Source organism: Fonticula alba (genome assembly GCF_000388065.1).
Source record: "Fonticula alba strain ATCC 38817 unplaced genomic scaffold supercont2.1, whole genome shotgun sequence".
NCBI lineage: Eukaryota > Rotosphaerida > Fonticulaceae > Fonticula > Fonticula alba.
In genome coordinates this window covers 4,185,030-4,194,730 of record NW_009242971.1, presented here as the reverse complement: position 1 = coordinate 4,194,730, position 9,701 = coordinate 4,185,030, and the positions used below count along the sequence as shown (strand labels likewise).

General features: G+C 68.0%; 3 protein-coding genes across 3 annotated transcripts in view; 1 reads left to right on the top strand and 2 right to left on the bottom strand.

The window, feature by feature from the left end:
• The window catches only part of H696_00891 (hypothetical protein), a 4,997-nt gene extending 698 nt beyond the window's left edge, over positions 1 to 4,299 (top strand). Inside the window, exons 2-6 of the mRNA XM_009494778.1 lie at positions 19 to 267; positions 618 to 989; positions 1,206 to 1,372; positions 1,603 to 2,314; positions 2,719 to 4,299. Of these exons, the coding sequence (XP_009493053.1) occupies positions 28 to 267; positions 618 to 989; positions 1,206 to 1,372; positions 1,603 to 2,314; positions 2,719 to 4,179 (2,952 nt within the window). The 5' untranslated portion in view covers positions 19 to 27 and the 3' untranslated portion in view covers positions 4,180 to 4,299. The remainder of the gene's footprint in view (positions 1 to 18; positions 268 to 617; positions 990 to 1,205; positions 1,373 to 1,602; positions 2,315 to 2,718) is intronic.
• Positions 4,300 to 4,847: 548 nt separating this feature from the next.
• H696_00890 (ribosomal RNA large subunit methyltransferase J) lies at positions 4,848 to 7,207 on the bottom strand. The gene is made up of 5 exons (XM_009494777.1): positions 6,947 to 7,207; positions 5,946 to 6,808; positions 5,485 to 5,789; positions 5,247 to 5,340; positions 4,848 to 5,127 (listed from the first exon to the last, which is right to left on the bottom strand). The coding sequence occupies exons 1-5, from the start codon at positions 7,108 to 7,110 to the stop codon at positions 5,000 to 5,002; spliced, it is 1,554 nt and encodes a 517-aa protein (XP_009493052.1). The 5' UTR covers positions 7,111 to 7,207; the 3' UTR covers positions 4,848 to 4,999.
• Positions 7,208 to 7,701: 494 nt separating this feature from the next.
• On the bottom strand, positions 7,702 to 9,395 carry H696_00889 (hypothetical protein). The gene is made up of 5 exons (XM_009494776.1): positions 9,190 to 9,395; positions 9,010 to 9,068; positions 8,867 to 8,923; positions 8,001 to 8,480; positions 7,702 to 7,868 (listed from the first exon to the last, which is right to left on the bottom strand). Exons 1-5 carry the CDS (start codon positions 9,227 to 9,229, stop codon positions 7,812 to 7,814), a joined length of 693 nt encoding a protein of 230 aa, XP_009493051.1. The 5' UTR covers positions 9,230 to 9,395; the 3' UTR covers positions 7,702 to 7,811.
• Between the last annotated feature and the right edge of the window lie 306 nt (positions 9,396 to 9,701).

The window sequence follows — 9,701 nt, the reverse complement described above, 5'->3', positions numbered from 1 at the left end:
CCCCCCGGCATTTGCCAGATCACAACCATGTGGTACCCATTGGATTACATTATTCTCACCATGAGCTGGACCTGGGTGGTCGGGCTCTCTTTCTACCTTTCCCGCCGGAAGCAGGAGCCCGTCCAGTCGCGCGGCTGGTTCCACACCTCGATGATCACCCTGGCGTCGCTGGTCCACGCGGCTGCCCTGGTCCTAGTCCACCGGCCGCACATGTCGTGCCTGTGGCCGTACCTCTCCACCACGATGCTTCCCTACATGTGGGGGCTGGTACGTGCACCGCCTCCCGGTGACGGGCCCGCGCCCGGCACCGCCACCGCCAGCCGAGAGGCCCGCTTCCGGCCCGGGCCCCCATCCGCTAACTGCCTGCCCTGGTCTGCCCCCCCCCCCCCCCCCCCCCCCCCCCCACCGGCAGACGCCAATCCGATTATACGCACCGGCTGTACTCGTCAAGGACGGCGAAGTTGGTTGCCCCCCCCCCCCCCCCCCCCCCCCCCCCCCCCCCCCCCCCCCCCCCCCCCCCCCGCCCCCCCCCCCCCCCCCCCCCCCGGCTCCGTGCGGCGAAAAAAAAAACCCAACCCCAAACGAACCCGCCCCGTTCCGCCGCAAACTCGCGACAGCCCTTCCTCAACCGCGGTTTCGAGCTTTACGCTTTGCACGAGTACCACGCGATGAATCTTCTCGGCCAGACGCACACCGCTCGCTTCCGGCGCATCAAGCGCATGAGGGAGTTCGCCTCCGGCGTGGTGCCGCAGCTGTGTGTCTACTGCACCACGCTTCTCTTTGCCGGCCTCATTGGCTGGATGATTCTCATTGTGGGCCGCATGGACATGACCACCTTCAAGGGCGGTGTTGATGGTGGGAATGTCTGCCTCCGGCCGGCCCTCTGGGCCGCCGTCCCCGGCGACCTGATCATCATTCTGCTGGCCTGCTGGATTGCCTGGCTCCTCCGCGGGCGCCGTGACACCTACCTCATCAAGGCCGAGCTGACCGTATGTCCCCTCTGCGCACGCGCGCGCACGCACACACACATACGCACACAGGGCTCGCTCCCTCTTTCTGCGCCTCTCTCTGTCGCATGCAAAAGCGCACCCGGCGGGCTATACGCCTCCCCCCGGCCCTGCCGGCCGCCAGGCCAGGCATGCCAAATGCACGCACCAAATAGGCTGCAGCTTGCTGACTCGCCCCCCCCCCCCCCCGCCCTCCAGGTGGTCATTGTCGGTACCCTGTTGATGAATGTGGTTTACATTGTCATGAGCGTCCTGCACTTGAGCGACATCAGCATTCTGGTCATCGTGTACATGTGCTTGATGAATTTGTTTGTCACCCTTTTCCCGTCGATCCTTTCCTACACGGAGAACTTCAAGCTGCTCAAGTGCGTCGGAGCCCATCCGCCATATTGCTGGCTCGCTCGCTGGATCGATCGATCCACCGCCATCATCCCCTGCAGGGGCTTGGCTCGTTGCATGGGCCTCGCCCACCACCGGGCCTTGGCCACTTCCCTGCGGGGGTCCCTCCGCCCCCGCCCCCGCCCCCGCCCCCGCGCCCCCGATCGCTAACACAACCCCATCGACCGGCCACCCGGGGCCGGCTTTTGCGCCGTAGCATCCGCGGCATTTCGCGCGAGGAAATCAAGGACAACATCCGGAAGAGCCGCACCCCCGACGCAGCCGGCGGCAGCGACGACCACCCCTCCTTCGACCCGCCGGCCAAGCACCTGGTCAGTGATAGCGGGGGCAACCACCATCACCACATGCATTCGGATGACCACAGCGGCGAGGTGATCACCCACAACAAGCTGGCCAATGTGGACCTCGAGAAGGGCATCGACCCGGTCGAGGAGGACAGTGACGAGGAGTCCTCGCCTCTGCGGGCGGCCGGCCGCCGCACGCCCGACAGCCAGATCACCACCAGCGGTGGCCCTGGCTCTGGCAGCACCTCCACCACTTCGCTGACGTCGCCGGGCGGGAATTCCGTCATCGCCCTGGGCCCCGAGGCCGGGTCGGCCGTGAGTCTGCCCATGCCGGTGGCCATGCGCGGTGGCCTGGCCAGCCTGGCCGGGGCCGGGGTGGCCGGCTCGCGCGGGGCCCCCGGTCGCGGCACTCAAACTCTGCCCACGCGCGGGGGCAGCGCCAATGTCGGCGCCTGTCCCAGCAGCCAGCACTTCAAGTACCTGTATGACGAGCTGGCCTCCCGAGGGAGCGACGAGGCTCGGCGTGACTTCGAGCAATTCTGCCTGCAGTCCTTCTGCACCGAGATCATGGTCTTCTACAACGCGGTCGGGGTGTACCATGCCAACTTCGACCTGCTGACGCCGGTGCGTAGACCCCGACATGGGTGCCCGCGCGCACGCGCACGCGCCATGCTGCCCGTCGTCATTGCGAGCGGCCGGCGGGGGGGGGGAGGGGGGGCGAGGCAGAGCAAAGGACGCTAGCAGGCACAGACCAGGAGGCCGGCAAAAAAAGCAGCGCCGAGGAGGCCGGGCAAGCAAGGATGGCCAGGACGGCATGCACGCGCCTGCGAGAGGGGAGATTGTGCCACGGGCAGGGCCGCGGGACGCATGTCAAGGTGGAGCGGCGGCCCCCGAAGTTGAAGAGAGAGAGAGAACACCCGCCTGAGCGGGCCCCAACAATGACTGACCGCGGTATCCGTCTCCCCCCCCCCCCCACCACCCCTAACCGGGGTTCCGCCCTCCGATCGATCTGGCCGCCGGCGGTGCAGGAGCGCCGCTTCGTCGAGTCGCGCACCCTGGCCGCGCGCTTCATCCAGTCCGGCGCCGAGCTTGAATTGAACCTGGACGACCGTGTCAAGAAGCGCATTCTCCAACGCCTTGGCTTCGTCAAGGGGCATGCCGGGGCCCTTCGCAGCTACCACGAGGCCGTGGCCCATGCGCAGGTCACCGGCTCCGAGAGCACTCCGCCCAACTCGCCGACCGCCCCCTCCGGTGGGCTCATGGGCCGGGGGAGCCGGTCGCGCACGCCGTCGCAGCGCCTGGGCGGTGGATCGGTGCCGCCGGCGGCGGCTGCCGCCGCGGCTGCCCATGCCACCGCCGGCGCTGGCGCCTCCAGCACCAGCGTCCCTGCCCCGGGGCCCGGGTCGGCAATGGCCATGCCACAGCAGCCGATGGCCATGACCAGCGCCTCCTCCGCCGGCGGCTCGGGGGCCTCCTCCAAGAACACCAGCCAGCTGGCGGTGCCGGAACAGCCCTCGGCCGGCCAGCAGCAGCAGCAACACCATTCTTCGGGCGGCACCCCGAGGATCGGCGGCTCCCAGGCGAGCCTCGCCCTGGCAACCGGTGGGGCGACCCCCGGGTCCGGGTCCGCGGTGGCGGTCGTCCCGCGCCCGGGCGGCGGCAGCCTCAGCATCCAGGTGGACATCCAGCGCGACCTCTTCTCGGATGCCGAGCGCGACTGCCGCAGCCAGCTGAACAACCTCGTGCGCGCTTGGGCCATGACCGCACGCGGGAGCTACCACTATGCGGCACTCTTCATGATGCACGGCCCCGGGGACTCCATCAATGGCGGCGGCCCGGGCGGGCACCTCGGCCCTTCGCCCTACGGCCCTGGCGGCCCCAATGGGTCCGGGGTCGCCGGCGGCGGTGGCAGCCGCGGCGGCGGCGCCTCCCAGGGTGGCTTCTTCTCTTGGTGGGGCTCGCTCTTTGGCCGGGGCCACGCCGGGCAGGATGCCGCTGGCGGCGGCCCGGGCAGCCGGAGCGCCGGCCCCGGGGCGGCCGTCGGCGGCGGCCGTCGGCCTCCCTCCACCATCACCGAGGAGGAGGCCGTCGCCTTGCGGCCCTCCCTGTCGGCCGACTCGCCGGCCGATGCCACCACCCGGCGATGCTCCAATCCCGAGGGGTCCATTGTCCTGTCGGTGATTGCGGCCTCCTCGCCGAGCCCCTCCCGCGGGGGGACCCTTCCCCGGAGCCAGGCCGCCACCGGGTCGGGCGTCCGGCTGAATGGCGCCTCCTCCGAGGAGTACATCCTCGGGTCCATGGACTCCGGCACCGGGGCCGGCCTCAACACCACCGGGTCACTGGCCCTGCGCCATGGGTCCGAGACTCTGGCTGCGGCCACCATCATGGCCGTCGACACCAATCTCTCGGTGGACCCGAACAATCACTTCGAAATGCGCAGCACCACCCCCCGGGGGATGGTGTATTCCGCCAGCACGGACCGGCTTTGAAAAAGTGGAGAGGATGTGGGTCCGATGATGCCCAGCTGTGTGGCGCATCAGTGTCCACACATATGTGCTGCATATCATACATACGCATCAACGGAGGCATGTGTGCGTGCCAGTCGGTGTTCGTGCGTGCGTGCGTGCGTGCGTGCGTGCGTGCGTGCGTGCGTGCGATTGTGTGTGCCTGTGTGATTCGCAGGCAGTTCGAGTCAGGGCTACAGTCACCCGTCCCCCTTCTCTCGGCGTGTCTTTGCGCTCCTGCGCGGTCTCCACCTCCTCCCAGGGCCAGCTGTGTCGTCGCTGTGCCGAAGCACAGAAGGGCAAATGCTCTCTGCTGGCTCCCGGCGCGCCACTCGCCCCTCCTCCAGCCCCTACTTCTCACATCCGTGCCATTGTCACGGGCGCGATCTCATGCTCCTGCTGCTGCCTTTGCTCCTGGAAGAACCAATTTTGTACATCTCAGGCCATATACACACTCAGGCAAGAGCCGGGCTGCGTGTTTCCCTCCTCCTCCTCCTCCTCCTCCTCCTTCTCCTGCCCCCCTCCCCCGGAAAAAAACACCCGAATATCAATACATACCTCGCCCCCTCGTCGTTTGCTTGGGCATGCTCTTTCCTGTGCCTCCACCCCCGGCCATTGATGCACGTCACATCAGAAGGTCAGGAGAGATTGGCCAAGGGGCCGGGGCGAGAGGAGAGGGAGAGAGGCCCATGCAACTCTAAGTTTGTCTATTCTACATCAGGAGCGGAGAGAGAGAGGAAGAGAGCAACTGGGAAAGGGGGGGATAGGGGGGGGGGTCAATGAGCAGGGAACTGCATGTATCTCGCTACTCATCGACGAGGCCCGCCTTGAAGCACTTGCCGACGAGGAAAAACTCCACGCTCTCCGAGCGCGAGGAGTCCGGCTTCACCCGGTGGACTTCCATGAAGAGGAGGCCCATTCGGTCAACCAGCTCTGCAAAACACAAGCAAGTTAGTTGACCAGTGGAGGGGGCGGAAGGGGAGGAGAGCACACCAATGAGAGAGAGAGAGAGAGAGAGAGGGAGAGAGAGAGAGAGAGAGAGATGGGCGGACCTTGTTCCTCGGACCCGGCGAAGACCTTCAACACGGCATTGGCTCCGGGCGAGAGGACCCCCTCGGCCAGGTCCAGCGCCCGATGACATAGTGACTGGGGAAGGCGCCGCGAGCGGAAGACGAGCAAAAGGTCAGGCAGATGCAAGAGACAGCGGGCAAGACAAACACCACGGCAACGGGCGGGCCACCAGGACGACCGGCACACCAAGGCAGACGAAGCATCTGTATGTGCACGCACCACTTGGCGCAAGTGATCGCTGGACTTGTGGCCACTCGTGTTCGGCGCCATGTCGCTGAGCAGCAAGTCCACCGGCCGAGCCGGATCGAAGTCCTGGCTGGGTGTCGCATACTTCGGGTCGCCGGAGTCCAGGACAATTTCGGCGTGGATTTGCTCGTCCCCGGCATTCGGGTCGTGCAGCTGCTGCTCGGTCGCCGGGGCACCGGGCCGAGTCCGCGAGAAGAGACGCTGCACCAAGGTGTGACACAACTCAATGTCGTCGATGGAGGCCCGCACAAAGGCCGCATCCGTCATCGGGGGAACGTCTGGGCACAGCAGGAATGTCAGCGGCATGAAAGACCCACAGGCCCGAGCAGGACCGGGCAGGGCCGGGGGGGGGGGGGGGGAGGGAGAGGAGGAGGGCAAGTGATCGCGGATGCCAGGGGGGAGGAGAGAGGGGCGAGAGAAGGGGGGCTGCGCACGGAGGAGATCAATGCCAATCACCCGCACCGGGGACTCCTCCGACCCAGGCAAGACCGACAGCGCCGGCCCAGCGGGAGGAGCCCCCTCGGGCCCGGGCTGATTGTCGGTCAGATCCAGTGTGATCGAGCGCACCAGGCCGGTGCCTGTGACCGGGGCCGGCGGCGCAGGCCAGAGGCCGTCGGAGGAGCCCGCGGCCACGGCCGCCGCCAGCCGACGAACCTCCCGTGCGTCGGCCTTCTCCGCGGCCGCTTGCGCCGGGTGGAACATCGGCGAGCTGGCCCCGCGCACCTTGCCGGCCAGGATTTCCAGGGCCACCTGACTCCAGCTCCCGGGAGCCGCGCCGAGGTCCAGCACCCGGCGGACCCGCCGGCGGATGGGAAGACCCGCCATCTCGGGCCTGGTAGTGGTGGTCGCGGCGGCGGCGGCGGCGGCGGCTGCACGGTCCTGCTCGCGTGCCAGCCGGGCGCGCTCGTCCGCAGACCGCCGCGCGCTAGCGGCCCGCTCGGCCCGTGCTTGGGCCTTGCGCTGCCGGGCCAGGTTCGCCCCCGAGGGGGGGAGCTCGGCCGCGAGGAGGGCCGCCCGTGCGGCCATGCCTCCATCGGTGTCTGTCATGGCAGCGGCCGCCAGCAAGTCGGCCGTGGTCGCGGCCGGGGCGGCCCCCTCGGCGTCTGGGCCTTCGGCCGAGGGGGCATCCTCCACACGCGTGCCCGGGGTCCAGGCGGGCCGGACTCGGCGCAGGCCGAAAATGTCGAACTTATTTTGGATCTCCTTGAGTTTGAAGGCCGACCGCGCGCGGTAGCCCGACTCGGAAGCCATGCGCGAGTGCACATCGGTAGACTGGCGCTGTAGCCATTGATGGGAGCTGCCCCGGGGGGAAGGGGGACGCCATGCACCAGGACGGCGGCAGGATGTCAGCGAAGGCCGGGAGGGAGAGAGAGAGAGAGAGAGGGAGAGACGCCGGAGGGAGAGGAGGCGCCAAGACAGGGGAGAGGGCTCGCACGAGTGGGTCTTCTTCGAGTACTGCCGGCCTACGCCGGGGGGAGGTGACCCCGCCACGGAGGAGGTGCATCCTGTGGAGCCGGCCGCGAAGGCCCGCAGCACGAGGGGCCGCCACGCTGGCTGCCCGGCCAGCAAGGGCGTCCTGCCGATGCTTGGAGCCAGCATATCAGGGTGTGTGCAGGACCGTCTGCAAGGGGCCAACGAAACGGGGATAAACAAGTGGGATGGCGAGAGCAGAAACAGAGAGAGAGAGAGAGAGAGAGAGAGAGGGAGAGGGAGGGAGGGAGGGAGTGAGGGAGAAAGAGAAGGAGTGTGTCTGGGGACCAAGCTACCCGACCAGGAGAGCCCGTTTCCACCTCGGCCGGGGAGCTGATCAACCACCAAGATCGACCCCCCCCTCCCCATCCAGAGTGAGGGCCCCCCAGCCAGAGGGAGAAGAAACCATGCTGATCGGCGCAAGTACAGGGGGTGCCAACGAATTGGACCCCAGGAGACGCCCCGCAGGGCCGAACTCCTGCCGAGCTGGGCGCCGAAGAAGAAAGGGCGTCCCGCAAGGGGGAGGGACCGTGCAGCCGAGGGAGCGGCAACAGCGGCGGTCAGATCACAATCTCAGCATCACAACACCTTCACCGCCATCACTGGACATCGTCATCGTCATCGGGCAGAGCGGGAGACCCATGCTGGAGAGGGTGTATTTCAAAAGGGCGCGCCGGCGGAAGAGACAAAGGAGAGGAGACGAGGAACGACATAGGTTACGAGGGGAGGGGGGGGGGGGAGCGGGGGGCTCAAACACGCTGGTCGGCGGTGGCACAAGGTCACAGGTCCGAAGGGAGGCCGGGGAGGCGGGCAGGGGACGCCGAACACGCCTAGTTGGTCGGAATGTCGAAGTGGCCACCGAGCTGCTTGATGTGGGCAGCAAAGCTCTGCACAGCAGGTGCGAGGCGGAAAAAAAAAAAGACCCCCCAGACGTTAGTGATCCTTGAAGAAGCACAAGAGCGCGCACATGCACCAAATGAAACGGGCCAGCGTCGGTGGCCGACGGGCGAGGCACGAACCCGGAACTCCGGCAGCGACAGCTCCAGCGGGATGCGCTGGACCGGTGCATGCACTCCGGCATCAATATCCAGCACCAGGCGCACGAGCATCTCTGGCCGGTCGGACATCGTCGCGTCCTGGCCCTCGGCGGCCATCGATCGGGCCAGGCCCAGGGCCAGGTCCCACTTGACCCCCACCAGCCGCCCGGTGCCGGCCAAAGCGGCCAGCATCTCCGAGTGGTCGGCCGCCTGGACACCGGCATGGTCCCGGACCACCGGGGCCTGCCGGAGCAGGGCGCCCTCCCAGCAGTGCGTCAGCACACTGGCCGCCTTGCTGGAGAGAAGACTCTCGCGCCCGAGCAGCTGGGCCAGGCTCTTGGGCGAGAGGCGCCGCTCGGCGGTCAGGTTGTACTGGATCGTCGAGGTCAAGATGTACAGCAGGGCCGAATGGCAGCTCTGGATGACGGCCGCCGTGACCGCGGGGTTGGTCGGAACGATGGTCTAAATGGCCGGGTGTCAAGAGCGACGCATGAGACCAGGGAAGGGGGCGCGAGGGGCGGCAGATGGAGAATGAGTTCCATGGGGGCGCGGGGGAGGGGGAGGGGGGGGAGGGGGGGGGGGGGCGGGGGGGGGGGGGGGGGGGGGAGAAGGCATGACAACTGCCTCTCGGCAGTGCCCGGGGCCGGCCCGTCCCGCCCGGGCGGAGCCCTCGTCGGAGGGGGAGTTTGGAGCCCCCAGGCGGGGAGAGCCCGTCGAGGGAAGGAACAATTGATGTGGTCAACAGGCGACAATGGATGACTCCAGGCCTGGTGGCCCCGGGGGGAGGGGGGGGCGGGGAAGGTCTGGGCGAGCGCGGGCTCCCGGGGATCCGAGCAAGTGAAAGGTACCTTGGAGATCTCGGCAAAGTCCAGCGGGGAGCGACTCTCGCCGGCGGTGTCAAGCGCCTTGGGTGGGGGGGGGGGTCAGCGACAAGCGGGAGGGGGGAAAAAAAAGGGCCAGAAGTAGGGGGAGGGACAATGACCCCACATACCAGGGCGATGAGCGTCTCGGTGGGGAACTTGTTGAGCGAGAGACACGCCTGGCGGAAGCCTGCCGCAGAGAGACCCAAGCGGGAACAGGTGGTCAGAGGAGGCAAGGAGCATGGGGGGGGGGGGGGGGGGGGGAAGGGGGGGGGGCGCGACCGGGGGGGAGGAACAAAAGGGGGGCGTACCGGGCGGGGCGCTCACAAGGAACTGGGGAGTTGTCGCCATCACAACAGCAGGCAGGAAGAATCCCGGCGAGGAGGAAGAGGGAGAGAAAGCGGCGAGCGAAGGGAGGAGGAGGGGGGGGGGAGCGAGAGGGCAGGGAGAGAAGGGAGCGCTGTTTGGACACGGCCGCCGCCCGTGGACCGGCCGAGGGGGCCGGGGAAAAAACAATCACACACCGCCCGCCCTTCGTGCCGCCCCAGAGCCGGAGACTTCCCCTCCGGAGTCCGGGGCGCGAGGGGGGGGGGGGGGGGGAAGGAAGGGGGCTTGCTGCAAAATAAACACTCTCCCTAGATGCCGACTGTTGGAGGCGTAAATGTGGCCCCATGTGCAAAGCCTCGCGGTTGGCATCACACTGCCCCCCGTTGGCAGCCGACGTGAGGCCCCGGAGGCGGCACCTCCGGCCCGAGAGGGGCGAAAGGACGGGCGTGCACATCCGCGCGCGTGAGCGCCTGCGCGCACACAAGCACCCCCGGCA